The sequence below is a fragment of the Onychomys torridus genome, chromosome 1 (assembly GCF_903995425.1).
Source record: "Onychomys torridus chromosome 1, mOncTor1.1, whole genome shotgun sequence".
NCBI classification, from domain to species: domain Eukaryota; kingdom Metazoa; phylum Chordata; class Mammalia; order Rodentia; family Cricetidae; genus Onychomys; species Onychomys torridus.
In genome coordinates, this window is record NC_050443.1 from 86,077,590 (window position 1) to 86,096,530 (window position 18,941).

The 18,941-nt window shown below is 45.1% G+C and overlaps 1 protein-coding gene across 9 annotated transcripts in view; it reads left to right on the forward strand.

Moving 5' to 3' along the window:
* Ppfibp2 (PPFIA binding protein 2) overlaps positions 1-18,941 on the forward strand; it is a 163,068-nt gene that overhangs the window by 73,073 nt on the left and 71,054 nt on the right. Inside the window, exon 1 of one of the 9 annotated variants that reach the window (XM_036188706.1) lies at positions 5,875-6,314. The exons of 7 other annotated variants lie outside the window; for them this stretch is intronic. In XM_036188706.1, coding sequence (XP_036044599.1) covers positions 6,267-6,314 — 48 coding nt within the window. In that variant the 5' untranslated portion in view covers positions 5,875-6,266. Of the gene's footprint in view, positions 1-5,874; positions 6,315-18,941 lie in introns of those variants that run through there. One more of the 9 variants, XM_036188699.1, reaches the window with a different exon arrangement.

Here is an 18,941-nt window from a genome sequence, read left to right on the forward strand (position 1 = left end):
ATGTGGGCCAGTGGTTGGCAGAGACTCCAAGCAACTGCCATTCTCTTTGGAACTGGAACACATGCATACACCCAGACCCCACCTGCGAAGCCCAAGCTTTCCTTTGTAATATAGCAGGTGTTCAGGTAAGTGAGCCTAGGCACGTGAAAGCAAGCTGAACCAAGGCAAGGTGAATATAGGAGGTAGGAAGTTTAAAAGGTCAGTGCTCTGTCTTTTGAGACTCAGTTTCCCTATTGGAAATGGCAACCTAGTTTCAGTATTTGTAAGACCTGGCCAAGCTAGCTATCTTTCTTCCTGTCTGTCTGCATTTATGCAGAAGGGTTTCAGGTAGCCCATGCTAAGCCTTCAACTCACTGCATAGCTGAGAATTAGCTTAACATTTTGCTCTTCATGTTTCTACCTCTCAAATGCTAGGGTCCTAGGCCTGTGCCACCATTCCAGGGTTATTTGGTGGCGGGAATGCCAGGGTTTTATGTATGCCAGGCAAGCATTCTACCAGCACAGCTGTTTCCCCAGCCCCTGTGGATAAGCATTTTATGCAGTGTTTTGTTCTGGGGGCTGGATCAACAGGCCTCCTTTGAAACACCAGCCTTGGTCTTAGTCCAGATCTCTTAGTTTCCAAAGTGGAGACAGTTTAGGGAGCCCTAGCTGAGGCCTGTATCTCAAGAACAGTGCAGAGACCTGTCTTGCGTGGGCAGCCTCTGCTGAGAACGCTGGCAGGCCCCATGTAGGGTATGTGTGCACCTCTGAAATCTTAACTAGTTAGTGCAGATCCCCTCACATAGCTTTTGAATTAGTCTCTCAACAAAGGAAGAGATCAGGCTTTGGAAGAGGCCTGTCCTCCTCCAGCACCAGCCCCCAGCCACCTTGTTACAGATGTGGCTTCTTCAGTTCCAGCTCCTCACCCAGAGCCTTGAGCTTCCTCCTTCCACATTCAGTTTGCAATCCTTCACTCAGCCAAAGAAGCAGTCTGTTTTCCACATTGGAAAGCTAGAGGCGATTCAGCAAAGGTAGGCAAGAAAGCTGTTTCACGGGTTATAAAACGTGAGCCTGGGCTTCTCTTGCCAAGTGATTCATTTCTCTGGCACCATTCTCCAGCAGGACCAAAATACAGGTCTAGATATGCTTATATGGCACATTCTAATTGTACCAAGCTACAGGCAGGGGATTTATAGGGAAACCTTTTCTCCCGGGACTTAAAAAGAGAATACAGGGATGCCATTCGCTGACTTATAGCTTAATAGTATAGTGCATGCTTAGAATGTAGGAGACCTTGGGCTTGATTCTCAGTGTGATTGACACACACACACACACACACACACACACACACACACACACACTTTGGGGAGTACTCAGTTTTGTAGAACAAAAAAGGTGAAGCATACGTGAGCTAATTTCCAAGGTGTTTCATACCTGTCCTATGGCAAGATATAGTGTGCAGCTGAGTGAACTCTCAGAAATAGGTAGGGCTCAGTCTCCTCCCACCCCCAGTCCCTGGGCAGGCCCTGGGGGACGGAGGGCAGTGGTGGCGCTTTATCCATGTGCAGTACTTCAGGAAACCAGTAGGTGGGAGTCAGGGACAAAAGCTAGACTGTCTAAAGGCTGAGGACTAGGGATCAGATCATGGGTTTTATAAGAGCAAATAGTCTTGATTTTTGTTTTTCCTTCTTCCGGTGAGGCTGCTGAGCAGTACATCTGGGTCAGCCGAAAGCAAGACTCTTTTCTCATTTTCCTTAGAAACCAGTGGACACACAGCTGGCAGGGAAGGCTCAATTGTGGGGCAGGGAAGGAGGGACGGGCTGCCTAGGCCTGGGCTTAGGAGCATAGATTTGACCTCTCCCTTGTTAGTAGCCTCTCCAGGCTCCTTGACCTTTCTTTGTTCCTTTCACCAGGGCACAGGAGGATGGCTCTCCACATGCCAGGGAGCATTTCCAGGGTCACATGGTGTCTGTCAGCCCTACCCTAGAAACACTCCTCGTGCCTTGGGGGATTATGAATACAATTTTCCTGGCATGATAACCACCGCTTGAGGGGTTCTCAGTTATTGCACATTTAACAGTTTTGCTTTTTTTTTTTCTCCCTGGGTTTTTATTGCTGCCCCCTCCTCCCTAAGCAAGTAAATTCTAGCAATCTGGATCCTTTCAGGACCTGACCCAAAGAGACTCTTTCAGTCCCCAGGAACCAGTGTTTATAAACAGCCAAGAATGTACACACTGGTGAAATGGCAAATAAATCTTGCCCTCTGAGTTTCCTGCCTCGGGCCCAGGGGATGTGGTAGAGGATGTTGCCAGGTTAGCCTGACTTGAGGTCTAAGCATGTGGACCTCCACTTACTCTCTGCCCGCAAAGAAGGCCCTACAGTGCTCAGAGCCTTCTGTCCCCTCAGCACTGCTGTGGCTGGCAGGCCAGCCGCAGGAATTCCTTCTCCCAGTCCTAAGTTCTTTGAAGAACTTCTGGAAGTGGGTTTCTTATTTTATTCTACTCCAGGTGTGGTCCTGGGACCAGCCATGTGAATATCTCCCTGGAAGCTTGTTAGCAATGTAATGCAGGCTCCATTCCTACTGGGCTGGTCAGAGTTGGCATTTTCAAGACAAGTCCTTCCAACCAAGATGGGGCAGCTTAGTCCTAAACCAGAGGTTTGTGAACTCTGGCCTGTCTTTGGCCTATTGCCTGTTTGTTATGCCCTTGGATCAGCCAAGAATGACTTTCACATTTTAGTAACTGAAGAAAAATTCACAAGAATATCTTATGATGTGGAAATGATTTTAAAAAAATCACATTTCTACATCTAAAAATAAGGTCTCACCAAAACTCAGCCACACTAGGCTATGACCACCTTCATGGTAAAAATAGTCAAAAATGGTACGGACTTCGTGGCTCACTGGGCTACAAATATTTAGCTTTTGTGTCTTGGCCTGACCCATTGTGGAGGTGGGTTCTCCAAGCTTGTGTATTATGGGGACATCGGTGGGTGATAGTGGTGGCCAGGATGCAAACTTATAGTCAGGACTTTCTCCCCTGAGCTCATCCCTCCCTATTCCCTTTTGTCACAGCATGGGATCCCTGTTTGCTTGGGCACAGTCTGTGTCTGACTGGCATTAGGGTTGGGGGTATCCTTACAACTGTCATCATGGCCCAGATGTCCTAACAGCTGTCATCATGGCCCAGAGCTGAGCCCTGTCCAGGATGCAGATGGTGTGTTGGTGGATAGTTCTGCGCTGTAACATGCTACTGGCTCCTGGTAGTTGGTATGAGTCAGTACTGTTTGTCAGAATGTATTTATGGACTTATCTGATTCATTGAAGTCTGTGGGGACCCCCCCCCCCACATCCTTGACCAGGATGGCCTTTGGGGTGGGTGTGGTACAGCCGGGGTTCACCTGCAGTACTATGAGGGAGCCCTGGCTGAGCTCCTGGAGGCCCTGAAGTTGCAGATGCATAAGTTGCGGTGTTGACGCATCTCACTCATCCCCACCCTGCCCTTCTTGCCGGCCACATGTGCATGCTCTGCTCCAGATCCTTTGGATTTGGGGTGGAAGTGAAATAAGTGCAGTGAAGTAGAACATGCTTTGGTGTTTTGAACAAAACCGTAAAGACTCAGGCAAGAATGGCTGCTTGAGGACATATGTAAGCTGCAAGAATTTAGCTCAGCTCCTCTGCCTTTCTCCCTCTCCTTCCCTCTCCACCCCTGCCCTAGTCCATCACTCGTGAGTTGAGTTAATAGATGATATTGGCTCTGGTTTTACCTCTTTTCCGCAAGCAGGCCATTAAACCCTTATTTTCTCTTAAATAGAATATTAGTCTTTGCTTGTCTCGGTATTTGAGCCTTCTGCTTTCATTCTGAGGATGCTTAAATCTCCTCTGTGTAGCAAGAAGTGTACTGGGTGTGAAAGTGAAAAGAAATGAGTCAGAAATATGATATGCACTTCCCACAGTCCAGCGCAGTAGAGCCTTGTCCACCATCAGCTGGATAGATGCCATGGGCTGGAGATCCCCAGGTCTGGGGAGGAGAGCTCTAACCAGCGATGGAGGGTTTGGGATGTACCAGGAAGGTGCTGAGGAGGAGTTGTCAGGGGATGCTTTCTGCCCTGATGCCTTTGAGCCACCTCTCCTAGGGGGTTAGGTCAGTTGGTTGATAAGAAGTAGCTTCGGACCACTTCATTCCTGACTCATCTCCTAGCAGAAGTAAAGGTAGGCACTGAGCTCCTCTGTGGAAAGCGTGAGATTCCCTTATCCTTAGGGAGTGGGACTCTGCCTCCAAATCAGCCCCCCAGCCTCTGCACACCTTTATTACATACTGGGAAAGAATTCTTTATCTACTCAGGGCAGGAAGTACATTTCATTTGTCTTGGTGCAGAGAAAGTGTTTGCTTACCTAATGAGTTTCTCCGTTTGATTTTCTCGGGTTCCTAGAAAATAATTTGTTTTTGAAAAAGTCCTCCCTACCCCTGTGTGCTTCTCACATTGTATTGAGGTCTGGGCAGGGAAAACAGGATTGGTTAGGGGTGGAGGGTCCTGGACCACACTGGCACTAGGCTAGAGTGAGGGGAGGGATCCAGAGCTCATAGCAGGGCAGTGAGCCTGATTTTTCCTTCTGGCCTCTGATCTGGGTGTGTCTGCTGGAATTTACTCCTCCCTTCATGCCAGCTGCCTGCTAGAACCCTCCTCCCCTGGCCTCTGATCTGTGACTCTGCTGCTAGCCTTATTTGTGTCCTCTTTTTCTGGCTTTGCTTGTGGACTGTGGTGAACATTGATGCCATCCATGTTGACGGGGCTGTTGACACCCAATGGAGTCTTTTCTTCATGCTGGGATTTCCAGGAAAGACACAGGAAGGCCTAGCAGTCACATGATGTGTGTCTGCAAGTCATTCACAACAGACAGCTGAGTGCAGAGCCTTTGCATGTAACCACCATTCCCACTGCACCCACATCAAAGATGACTTTCATAATCAGTCATAGCCAAAGGCCACACATTAAGGGCTGGGCAAGGGAGAAAAGCTGTTTTAGGGGGAGCTCTCAAAGGAGATGTCAAAGTATGAGGAGAGGAGGGGTATTGGCATCTAGGGAGTACTAGAGGGGCACCCTGGAAAGTCAGCATATGTGACCCACCAATGGGAAAACACACAGTTCTCCCTCTCCAAGCTTTCCAGACTCCTCCTTACCTGGAACTACTCCCCAAGTCTCATGAAAGCTCACCCTTCTATCTCCCTGCTTTGTAAGGTAGCCCTCCAGAAGTGAGGATAGCCAGGAAGCAGTCCTGAGACTTGACAGAAGCAGTAACACCCCCCACCCCCACCCCCACCCCGGTGTGATATGTGACCTCCAGGGAACCCAGTGGTGGTGGCTCACAGCCCAGAGCAGCACTCCCTGAAGGAGCCAGTAGTAAAGGTCTCAAGGTAGTAGCAGTTGATCTCTGGTGGATAGTGCCAGCAGTGCCAAGGACAGCAGACAGCCTACCTAAGCCTGGCACACCTCTGAGCCCAGAACTGGGACAGGAGCTGGTTCTAAATCTGTCCTTTTTGGAAATCCAGGCTTTCCTTGGGGCACAGCCCATGGCCCATCTGTGAGAGGGGTAGGTGTGGGCTTCAGGGAGGTGTGTGTGTGTCTGTGTCTGTCTGTGTGTCTGTGTGTCTGTGTGTGGGAACCAGCAAGCTCCTCTGGGAGTAGTGCTTATTTTTAGTTGTCTCCCTAGTCCCAAATAAACTGAGAGCAGCTGGGAGCCTGTGGGTAAATGCAGAATGAAGTAGAGACAGGAAATCGGGGGCTCTTGGTAATGAGTTCCAGCCACGCCAGAAAGGAGAAGCCAGACAAGGCATTTTCTTCCGGACTGTTTCCCTCTGGCAGGCTCTGGTATTATCACTGAGAAGGTTCCCATTGCCCATGTGTGAGTGAGTGTACGCGTTCAAGTGTGTTTACAACTCCGGCCTCCCCTTTTGATGAGGTTTGATTGCTCTGAAGAACTCTGAAGTCAGTCTTGGTCTGTGTGTGTGTCCCTGTGTCTATGTGCCTGCCTGCCTGCCTCCTGTGGGGGCGGTGGGGGAGGACCCTGGAGCAGCACCGTCAAGTCTGAGTCTAGTGTATCTGAGCCTGTTTCGGGGAAGAAAGGCTATAGGACACAGGCCAGGGAAGTAGCAGGGAAACTGGAACACAGCTTGCTGTTCCTGCGCGGGAGGGGGCAGAGGCAGGGAGGAGGAGAGGGCTTGAGCTCCAGCCAGAATAAAGGGCTTTTTCTCAACCAAGGACTCTAACTGCTGACATGGGTACCCAGCATGGATGGGGACATTGATGTTTACAAGCATTTCTCCTGGCTGAAGAGGGTAAGTGACTGGCTGCTTTGTCTGGGTCTCTCTGGAAATGAGTAAGGAGAGAGACACTTTGGGGTGCTTTGGCTGTGTGTGTGTGTGTGTGTGTGTGTGTGTGTGTGTGTGTGTGTGAGTGAGTGATAGGGGGAGGCATTTGTCCAGTGAACCCTGTTGTGGCCAAGTTCTTCATGAGAATCTAATTATAGACACCAAGGGAGAAAACAGGCAGCTGCCTTTGTTTCTGCCCTGACAGCCTAGTGAATGGGCCTCTGTACTGAAAGACAAGAATAGAGTGAGGAGTTAAGTTATTTAACTTGGGCTCTTAAGCATTCAGGATCTCCATACACTGTGGCCTGAAAATTCTGTCCACTGTTCTTGGATTCCAGGACACAGAGAGGAAGCTGCTACTGTCTTAAATGCCTCAATTCGGAAGTCGTTTAACTCATTCTCAGGCCTGATGTTATCCGGAGGAGCAGAGGGTATATCTGTTGCCAGCCCAGTGAGCTTCTGTGTTTCCATGGGAAGGCTCCAGGGTAGTTTTCTTTGCAGTGTTCTGAAGCCCAGGATTTCATGTGTGCATTGCTCATGCAATTTCTTAGGGCATGGGCATTTGTGTAGAGTGTGAGTGAGGAATGAATGAACCTTGGGGACCAGATGGCTTTGTACTCAGAACTCTAGTGTTCTTCTCGTGTAAGATGGGCACACATTCCTTCATATTGAGAAAATCTAGGCTGAATATGTTTGAGAGGGAGGAAGGGCAGAAGCACCTGACAGATAAGAGGTTTGACATTGTAACTGCGGAAGGACAGGAAGTATCCTGCTTGGAAGGGACACACAGAACTTGACTGTCAGCTTCCAGGCACTGGGCTGACTGGCTTTTGTGTGTGTCCTCTGCAGCTGCAGTCCTTCCTTAGCAAATACTGAGCTCTTGGTACTGTGTGTACCACAGTGAGCAAAGCTGAACCAACCTTAGAGGGAGCAGGAGGCCCCACAGTCCCAGGAAAGAAATGTCAAACTATAAGCATGCAGCAAGGAAGGCTCAGGAGGGCTGTTGATGATTGAAGAAGAGGGTCAGGAGCCCGCTTTGAGGAAATAGCATTTCATGGAAACTTGAAAGAATAATAGGATTGAGTCAGGTGGAATATGGGATGAGAAGCATTCCAGGCCAAAGGCAAGGTGGGTGGTGCATGTGCAAAGGTCCTAAGGCAGGAGAGTCTGGAAGGTTTCAAGACAGAAAAAGCCATTGTTGCTGGACCCAGTCATGGTGGGTAGAGGCAGGCGGATGCCAGATCACATAGAACAGTGAAGGCCATGTAGGGGCAGTAGGTGACAGTGGTTTGTAATGACTGGGCTTGTAGTGAGGAAGCAATATGAGATCTAGCATGGGGTCTAATTTGTATTTTAAGAAAATCCCTGTAACTGTGATGTGGTGTGCAGTAAGCTGTGTTGGGAAATTGAGGCATCTGAGACATGATTAGAGAGTTGGATGACCTAAAGGAGTCAGCTAGTACCAGACTTCATTTAGCAAAACCCAAAACAGGCCAAGGACATTGTGAGTGCTGGTTGGTTAGTGGTCGGGCAGCCTGGTCTTGAGCCATTTTCTCTGTCTCTTGGTCCTACTCCTTCCTCAGTTTTGGCAAATACACAGAAAATGATTGGTTCAGAATGCAATAGAAATCCTGTCTGTGCTCAGCCTTTGCTTTGCAGCGAGTAGGGCATCTCAGCTACCAGAGAGCATGCTGAGACGCCTGGACCTTCTGGTAAAGGTCAGCACCATGTTAAGCTTTTAAAAAACTGTGCTAGGGAGATCCTGGAGGGAACTAGGAAAAAGCGTACTTCCCACCACTTAGTCTTTGTGTCCTCGTTTCCAAAACGAAGTTCTACAAGTCACTGTATGCCGGGTATAGGAACTGTGTTCCTATAGGAACTGTGTTCATAGCCCTACACAGATGCTGTGACTGGCCCTTGGACAGAGGTTCTGTCTGTAGGTACCAATTCTGCCCACAAAGGCAACCTGAGAAGGTTCTATCTCTTCCAAGATGCAGGATGTGAGCTCTGATGGACTCTCTGAGCCAGACAACAACTTTAGAAACCCCACAGAACCCATACCAAATATATTTTCTCTGCTTTTAGGATTTTAAGAGTTATGAACAATAGTAAATCAAACATCAAGTATTGGATGTGTCATAGGTAAAATATATTTTGTAGTGGTTGGTTCCCTTCTTTACCCCAAATCCTTGGGCCAGATATTTTAATCTCCCCAAACCAGAAGACGCTGCTTCTGTCTGTAGCTGTGAGCCTTTGGGACTCATCTTCAGTCTGGAAGAGGAAATGCAGCCTCCTTAGCTGCTTCTGCCTTTGGTTCTAATCTATACCTTTTTCATTTCATTCTTTACTAACCTTCAAGTATATATTTCCTTTTTTAAAAAATATTTTTTAATTTTTATTTTTAAAGCTTTATCTCAGCTGTCCTTTTCTCTAATTCCCACCTTCTTTACGTGATTCCATTAGGCCCCTTTTTTGTAACCATTGCTTTACTGATCTAGACCTTCTAGGGGCTCTCCAGTCCAGGTGTTCAGCACTGCCCACCTACCTTCTCATATGCTTATGCAGAAAACAGCTTTCTCTGAGCTTACAATTTTGAAGGTAGAAACACTGTCTCTTTCATTCTTCCATGCATAAGAGGTAGGTTCTAGAACAAGAGGTTCCTGTATGTATTGTGAACTAGTGCACGTAGTGGGAGCCTTGCCCTCTGACTTAAGACAAGAGGATACTGTCTTACAGGTATCAGCTAGTACTAGTCCCTCATTTACCAAGCCCAAGAAAAGTCAGAACAAAGAGGGGCTCTATGAGGAGGGAGGAGCAAGCTGGAAGCAAGTATTTACATGGAAAATAAACATCACTTTGGGGCCTTTGAGGGATGACAGAGTGGTGTGTACTGTTATAGTTACAGGCATACAGTTGGAGTGAGGTCTGAATTTGAATCTTGGCTTTGCCACATTTACCAGGTATGTGATCTTAGGTTGATTTACTCAAAAGCCTGACCATGTTTTTAATCTATAAAATAAGGAAGTTTATACTAGTGTTTTCTACACAGGTCTTTTTAAGGATCAAGTAACCTTACCATTTTATAAGCATAGTGCCAATTGTGTATAGGAAGCAGTCAGCAGCATGCTGATGGTTAACTGCTCATTTGTTAGTAGGAAAGAGAAGCTGAAAAAGGAGCAGATAAGAATGGACTACTTCTTTTTAGAAGTGCATGCTAGGGCATTGACTCCTCAAGCTTTAGACTTCTTCTCATGTTCCAGACCAAAGTTTCCAACCAAGCAAACTGAAGACTTAGAAGAGGTGGCTGTACCCTGGCCCAGCATATCCATACAGAGGCCCACTGACTGCAGTTTACCTTAGTTCTGTAGCAAAATGTGAATACATTTAAGCTGCAAACATAAAATCTTATTCTATGCCATTGCAAACTCAAATGGTTGATGGAGTAGCCTGGCCACTTGGGTCAGAAGAGCTTCAAAGACAGACAGACACCGTATCTGACTCCCTTTTCATTCACTTAATTTATAATGGTCATTAGAGAAGTAACCAGCAGCTCCTGTGATTGACCACTTCTACCAGTTAACAGCACAGACCCTGGGTCCAAGCTCCTTGTATTCATATCTTACCTTTTGGGCACATTGGACAATGTATATAACTTCCCTGGAACTCCACTTCCCTGACTGTAAAATAGAAATAAATAATTCAGTATATATTAAGTACTTAGAATACACATCGTAAATGTTAGTTGTGGGATGATCAACATCATTTGACAACCTCTGGTTACTTCAGAGCCACATGCCTAATCCTTGACTCTGAGCAGGTTTTCTAAACCTGTGCAGTGGGCAATAATGTTCAGTTTCCTACAGGTACTACCAGTTTGTAGCCAACACACCCAATGTCTGTCTACTGAGCTACCTGGTATAATTTAGGAGGTAGAATTTGACCATCTCTGACCCTTTGTACCCATGACTTCTGTCTACATGATGAGAGACAACTGACCCCTTTACTCCATGGAATCTTGTGACGTGGCGTCTTGCTCCAGAGTCTTTGGTTGAGTAGCCCGTGGGTCCCTCAAAGCAGCATAGGCAATTGGTAGTTTTGATGGACTGGCAGCAGCCCTGGGGCATCCCGTGATTCAACTCTGCACTCCTGGCCCATCCTCTGTGGCAATGTGTTTTCCCTTTGACTCTGACGTTGCACTCTATTCTTACCTGATGTCATGATTGACTTCATGGGGACAGGGTGAGGGGCAAATTTAGATGAATTTTTCACCTTCCTTCCCCTTCACAAAGTATAACCATGCGCACAGCTATTACTTCTGAACTTCCTTCTCTTTCATGTGGCTGGGTCTTCTCTCTTAGCCAGGGCTGTCCCAGTGTCTAGTCTTTTTGACATCATCCTGCTCCAACTCTTCCTAGTCTTCTGTCATTGGCTCCCTGTCTTCTCCATTGCTCTTGGAGGAAAAAAGTTTCTTTTCAGTTCTCATGGAAAAAAACAAAACTATCTTTGTCTTTGTACTTGCACCTTCTAATTCAACTTCCTCTTATCAGGGTTCTTGGAGGAGTTGAAAACTTACTGTCTTTCCTCCTCCTTCCCTGACCTTCCTGAGCACACTTTCTTTGTCCCCTCAGTCACCTTTAAAATTCCCCTCTGCAATGTCCTTGCTATATGTACTTCATAAGCAACCCTTCCTATCCATTTTCTCCTGAATTTGTTGCCATTTTTTGAAGTCTCATGTAGCCCAAGCTGGTCCTTAACTAAATACCGAGGATGACTTTGAACTTCTGATCATACTGCTTCTACTACCTGAGTGATGAGATTATAGGTATGTGTAGACGAATTTCTAAACAGTCTTATTAAATAAGAAACACAGAGCCAATTACAGAGGTATAAGCCATAGAGATCAGAGCAGTAGCTGCCAACTAACCTTAGCTTACCACCTCGCTGTAGCTTCACACCCTGTTTATGCAGTGCTGAGGATTGAGCCTAGAGTTGTGTGCATGCTAGGGTGAGCATCTACCAACTGACTTACAGTCCAGACCCCCACCTTCACCCACTTGAGGGGCTTGTAGGGTTGCTGGCCTTTCTATAAAACACTAGCTGTATAAGAGGCACCAGTCAATTAACTCTAGTGCCTCCAGATAGCTAAAACACAGTGTTCATTCCACCTCCAACTCCCAAAACTGAGTGATCCTGCCCTGTGTCTGGCGTTTTTGGTAACCAGTCACTATGTCTATTAGAACTGGCAAGATGAGGAAATTCTCCAGAGAGTCTCATCTTCTCCCTTTCCTCCTGGTTTGTAGCAGCACTCTTTCTTGGCTGTTGGCACAAATATACAAACACCACTTCTACAGTTCAGTGCTTTAAGCTCCCTGTGTATCCAGCCACCTATAATAGATGTTTAGTGGTAGCTAGAGCTGAACCATGTTCATTATTTGGGGAAGAGATTTTAGTAAATCACACGAGTTTCTCTCCAAATGCCTGTTACCAGAAGGATGAACTCAGAGCCTCACTCCACCCTTTGCTTGGGAAACTTATGGAATTCAGAATGTCTGAAGGATAGTAATTAATCATGGTCTCAAAGATAGCCTATCTGTCTTGGGAAGGCTATTTGCAAGGGTGATGTTGTTCCCTAAGAAGTCTTTTATAGCTTTCAGACTTAATCTGGAAGTGGGGCCTCCTCTATAAAGTCTCTTCTGCCTTTTGAAGGTAAAAGTCTATTCATTTCTTCCCTATGTCCTTGCGATTGATGTACACACATTACTTTCTCTGATAGTATTTATATTACCTGCTAAAAAGTTCAGTAATATCTTAGTCATTGAATAAATGCATGAGTGAAGTATGATGACACCAATGTTGGTTAACCAAGAAGCTATTTAATTCATTGTTTGTGGACTCTGTTTGGTTTCCTAAAGGTGGGTATTTAGATCACTGGATAATGAGAAACTGATCAGCAACACTTACCCTCCCAGTGTATGTAAATGAAACCTAATGGAGGAGGGTAGAGGGTCAAGGTTAGAATAGGATCTCCCTTGCTGAACTAATGGTAGCTAGAGTCTGCTTTCATTCTCTGTTCACACTGCAGTTTAACTGATAAGATAGTAGATTGTCTTGTCTGTTGTTTGCTTACAGAAAGAAGAACTTTTCTTGAGAGTAGATGAATTTGTAATTATCAGAAAGCCAAGGAATGTAGGGGACGTTTTCCTATGTGTGAGCATTGCCTACATTCATACTGTTTGCTTACCTGGGTAATTGGTAACCTGCTTGCTTTCATTTTTCTACTTACGTGTTTTACATTTCCACTCCTCCAACTCCTCCTGTGTACCTTTAGCTTGCTTTCAAATTCATGACCTTTTCTTCTTTTTTATCGTTACACAAACACATACATACATACATACACACACACACACAAACACACACACACACACATACACACACACACACTAAACATAAACCTGTTGAGCCCATTTAGTGTTGTTTATATGTATATGTGTTTAGGGCTGACTACTTGGGGATCTATCGGGGTACTCATTTCTGGAGAAGACTAATTCTCCTCCTCTTAGCAGCCAGTAATTGCTACCCATGATTTAAGGGTGGGGTCTTGTGGGATTTCCCCTACTCACACTGAGATGTCAACTGGTAGTGTTACTGTTTAGGTCCTGTTTGGCAGCCATATTGTTAAGATTTCATGGGTGCAGCTCAATGCCATCTGCATCAGTGTCTGTCTCTTGGCAGACGTCCTGGTTCCCTGGCTCTTGCAGTCTTTCCACTGCTTCGTTCATGTTCCCTGAGCCTTAGATGTAGAGGTCGTGTTGTAGATATCAGTTGGGGATGAGCACCACATGTTCAGTTGTTCTTGCTGTTTGAACAGTTGTGAATTTCTCTGGTTGCTGTACAAAGAAGTTTCTTTGATAAAGGATGAAAGCTGCTCTTATCTATGGGTAGGTTTTTAGGATGTAGTTGGGAATTATATTGGTTTAGAAAACCGACAGTAGTAGGTTTTTCTCTTGATTCCATGGCCTCAGCAGCTACAGGGAGTTGGCTAGGTTTCAGTACCAGGCAGGCATTCCCTAAGGTCTACATTTTCTGTTTTTAAAGGCTTGCATGGAGTGATTATATTTGGTACCTTTCTTTATTTTTTTTTTTCCTCTGACAAAATACCCGTTACAAGCCATGTAAGGATGGAAGAACTTCTCTTGGCTCACAGCTTGAGTGTGTTGTCCATCATGGCAGGGAAGGCACGGCAGTAGGAGAATGACATAGCTGGTCAGTGCATCTAAAGTCAGGAAGCAGAGAGATATGAGCGTCGTCTGTAATGATAGAATGTCAGTTGCTGCCAATAATTAGTCATAAATGCCTGAATGGGGGCTAGGGGGCTAGGGGGCTGGGGCGATGGCTCAGTGGCTAATCAGGCTGTCAATGAAAGCTTCAGTACTTGAGATCAAGTTCCAAGAACTCATATAAAAAGCTCCTTTCTACTTTTTATTCTGTCTGGGACCCCAGCCCATGGAATGGTGCTGCCCACAGTTAGGGTGGGTCTTACTTCCTCAGTTTACCCATTCTGGAAACTCCATCACAGACATGCCAGAGATGTGTCTCCAGAGTGATTCTGTTCCCTGTGGAGCTGATGGTATTAACCATTCCAGTGGTGCTTTTGAGCTTCAGCTGTAGTTTAGTGGCTTTGACATTTCTCCTGAAGCCCTATGCCTAGCACTTGTGGCTCACTGACACTTGGTCTTTGGAGTTTGACATGCCCTCATGTCTAGGTAGCCTGGAAGTAATAACTCTTTTTTTTTTTTTTTTTAAACTTTCACATTCATCTAAAAGCATAAGTTATCTAAGTGGCTAATGAAGAAAGAATCAAGCATAGTAGTACATGCTTGTAATTCAGGAAGATGAGGCAGGAGGATCAGAAGTTCAAAGCCAGCCTAGGACTATACAGCAAGACTTTATCTCAGTAAAGGAAAAAAAAAGCATTTCAAGAAAGTGCCCAGTGTGATATACTCAAAATCCCAGCATATTTATAAACATTGATATAAATAAACATAGTCTGACCAGTTGGAACAGTGTGTGCTCTATAACAAAAGTCTTGGAACTAGAATCCAGGGCTTATAGGAAGTGCTGAAGGAAATAGACCCTATCTTGCTAAGCCTAAAGACCTTGATACTTCATATCCAAACAAGAGGACAGATGGACTCTGACAAGCTTAAAGCAGTAGCTTTGGAAAGTAGCTTTTGGCTCTGAAAGCAACATGATGGCCAGAGTTATTGTTAGTGGTCTATCTTAGGGTTTTCCCAAACTTCTTAATGTTTTCCTGCGTACCAGCATACTTCATTATGGCATGCCCCTTGCTGGATTTGATCTGGAACCTACTCTGTCACCAAGTTCGGTCAAGTTGAGCACTGACAGTAGTCTCCTGGATGTGTCAATCAAGGAATGATGAAGAACTGCTCTCACCCAGCGTCCCAGAGAATGTACCAGAGGATGTATCTAATGGAGGCTGTGCTTTCCCAGTAGATACTGGACAGGTTTGAGCAGCTATGTTCTTGGGATTCTGTTTTGCCCCAGCCATGTCATCAAGCATTCAAATGCTGCCCAGAACTCCATGAAGAGCTGTGTGTAACTAGCTATCCCTTCCTTGGTCAGGATTCAGTAGAGGTGGCAGGCTAGGAACAAGCAAACATGGAATCTGATGAGCCACTATGGTTAGTGATGGCTTTTAAGAGGCTTCTGGGGTTGGATTTAGCTAGCCTAATGTCTAAATTGGAACAGAGTGAAACTCAGATTTTTTTTTTTTTTTGAAATGTGCTAGAGGCTAGAAGATGATGTTGTTAGATGTCTTGCTCTCTGTTTGATTCATCCGCTTTATTCCCTTGAGGTGGCATCCTCACTGAACCTGGAGCTTATAGGCTTTGTCTAGGCTGGTGGCCAGCAAGCTCCAACAATCCTCCTGCCTTCATTCCACTCCTGCCTCTGAGAGCTGGAGTTGTAGGTATGTGCTCAGCCTTCCCTTGCTTTTTATATGAGTTCTGGGGATTTGAACTCAGGCCCTCGTGTTTTCATGGAAAACTGGATTTCCATGAACCATCCCCTAGCCCCTCAAACTTAGGCTTTTATGACTATTGAAATTCTTTCTGTATTTATTATAAACATGTATGTAGCACAGAGTACTTAGAGTGCACAGCAAAATATTTGTAAAAAGGAAAAACTTGTGGCCATGAAGATCTGACTCAAACCACAGGCACCTTTTCGGGGCAATGGAAAAGTGAACATGGCTTCAGCTGTGTGTGCCAAAGGTGTGACTCCAGGCCTGTTGGCCAACAGTGCATTTTGTGTGGTCAGTCAGGCTCTTCTTATTTCTCCAGCCTGAAAACATTTTGGTTATTGTTCTGTGTGTTGTTTGCACAGATACTTCTTAGATGTACTGATCAGAAATACTGCCTCTTACTCTCTTGAACAAAATGGGGGAGTTAATTAAAATTCTCAGGAGTGGGAATTAACTGCTTTTAACTGAACCTTGGGCTCTGGGCTTAGACAAAGCCATGTAAATAATTTCCATATTCTTTTGGGCATTCAAAGGCTGTTTATAACACTAGGAATTATGAAAGCATCCTGCTTTGAAAAGCATTGTGTACTTCTATTCTCACAGATTTTTATGTATGTAGACCGAGCTAGCCCTCCCTGCTGCTCTGCGGGCAATCTTTTTTTTTTTTACTGAATGAACTGGATGCCTGAGATGATGTGACCTGCCTGAGGTGGCAGCCTGGCTCTTCAAACTTTTGGATTGTTCTCTGACAACTCAGGAGGATGCTGTAGAAACTCTGTAAATGAATGTTGAAGCTCCCAGCAACATATTAGGGTTCCTCTGCCTTGAGGTCCAGTTGGATAATGAATGGGGCCCAGAGAACCTGCAGCTTTGAGTCTCCCAGCTCCCAGACCTCTGAACAGCTGTGGGCGACATATACATTCTTTCAACATAGCCTCTTAAATAGGTAGGCTTATATTCTTATTTACCTAACATTGTACGCATCCCATTTCATCTTTATCTTTTGGACTTCAGTTTCTGTTTATTTCGTGTTTTCTTTTATATTCATTTTCCTTGTCCCACCCCACCCTAGTACATGCCCCTGGGTCAGTTTATTCTTGTATTCTTCTCTTGTCTTCACCTCCCTGGAGGCAGACAGGTGGTGGATAGAAAACCATTCCACACTGAAAGGAGACTCACTGCCCTTTTAATCACAGCACAGCCCACACAGACACACCCTGCACCACACATTAGCCCTTGATATGATAATCCTAGTATCCTGGTTTTAACTACTGTAGGTTTAGAACTGACTGCCTGGTTTTAAAAATTGCCAGCCTAAGCAAATCAAGCAAGAGAAGGCAGAATTCTTTTGTAATTGAGTACTATATGGAAATTGCAGGCATTCTTTCCTGTAATCTGTTTCCAGAGGAATAAACTTCAGTGATCATGCTGCAACAAGGCTTTTTGCTCACAAATAACAGGAACTCACTTTGATCTAGTCCAAGCCCAGATAGGACTAACAAGAAGGCTCAGTATGTATCTCTGCTTTTAGACAGCATAGACCAGGGAAGATGCTATCCTGGTTTTGGGATGGTTCTCATTCATTTTCTCTCTTTCTCCCTTCCCTCCCTCCCTTCTTCCCTCCCTCTCCTCCCTCATCATTGTGTGCCCCCCCTTGCTTTCTTCCCCCCTTCCTTTTCTTTGGTGCATGTTCATTGTATCACTCATTCCTCTTGTCTATAATAAGTGATGATCTTGGCCCACTCTGGGCAAGTGATAATTCCATTAAGGCTGGGTTGAGAAGGTTCCTCTGCCAAGAGTAATTCATTGAAGCTTTCTTCATTTCTTTCCTTGGGAAAACAACAAGAAGGAAGTTGAATAGTCTGGGGTTCTCACATGTGTAAGGTTTCTTTTTGGAGACCTAAGTATCTCCTGATAGGCTCATTACTAACTAAAAATGTAGTGTCCTGCAAGATGTAGGAAGCCTTCTTGAACCTACCTTTAACTTCAGGGTTTCTGTGCAGGAGGAACTTATCCAGAGTAAACACTTGGGAGCTGGAGAGTTGGCTCAGTGGTTAAGAACATGTGCTCTTGCAGATGACCTCAGTTTGATTCCCAGCACCTGCATGGCAGTTCATAACTATGTGTAACTCTAGTTCCAGGGCACCTTGACACCATCTTCTGAACTCTATGGGCACCAGGCATACACATGGTGCATAGACATCCATACAGACATAACACTCATACACATAAAAAGTCAATAAATTGAACAAATAATTCTTTTTTTTTTATTTTTAAAGGTAAACATCTCAAAGCCCCAGGAAGAGATGTGAGGAACTTAATAGTAGCATGTTAGGTCAGTGTTCTTGTATAGATGCAAACTTCACATTATGTAGATACTGCTGGATCTTGATAGCTGGTTGCGTCCCCCTTGAACACACATAGGCTTCTCTCCATCCCTTGACTGCTCTTCTAATAGTTGAGGCTGATTAACTATCAGGATACGTCCCAAGATCCCCAACCAAAAAACACCATCCATGGTACTCTATCTTCATAAAGCCTGTCATACTGGTGTTCAGGGACAGCCCACCCTTAAGCTTTGTGTTTGTTAGGCCTGCTCAGCTCCAGTGGTGGTAGCCAGTCCTATAGAAAATGGGATGACCTTTAAGAGTCAAAGAAATGTGTTGTTCCTGTTCCCAAGGACTTTTGAATATGACTCCCAGGGCTTAGGGAAGGTGTCAAAATGACAGCTCTTGTTCTCATTTTGTACTTTGCCTCTGAGAGATTTGAGTTTTTGTTTTTTCAAAGATTTTTGAAATTGTATGGTTTTTTTTTTTTTTTTTTTTTTGTATATGTGAGTGTCTGCATCTAAGTCTGTGTACCACATGAGTGAAGGTGCCCATGGAGACCAGAAAGGGGTGGCAGATCTCCTGGATCTGCAGTTACATGAGATAATGGTGCAGAGAAATGAACCTGGGTCCTCTACAAGAGCAGCAAGTGCTGTTAACCACTGAGCCATCCCTTTCTGAGCTAGCCCCTGGGATTTGAATTTTAAAGGATGGAGTCCTGTCTTTTTGTTTTTTGTTTTTTTTCTTTCCTATCTTTGGAGAGTCATGCTTTGAAAGGAACAAATGTGGTTGCTTTGTCTTTAACCATGATAGTGAAACTTTACAAGTTCTTGATGACTAACATACAAGACCTCTTTAGAGACTCCTTGTTCCAGTTCAGTTCTGTGATATGAGGGAGATAATGTGTTTCACCGTGGCATTCCTTAGTTAAAATGCAAGGGATGTAGGAATGTTCTTCCATGGGCCAAGCTTCATACAGATCACATGCTCTCCCTCCTCCCAATAATTTTAGATAGCTACCTCAACTTAAAACAGTTTTGACTGTTGACATTTATTTATTTGTCTATCTATCTATCTATCTATCTATCTATTTATTTATTTATTTATTTATTTATTTAGTGTGCACGCACCATGATGCACATAGAGCAAAGAACAACTTTCAAGAGTCAGGGTTCCTGCCTGTTACCGCGTGGGTCCGCAGGGCTTGGCATTAGGAACTTGTGC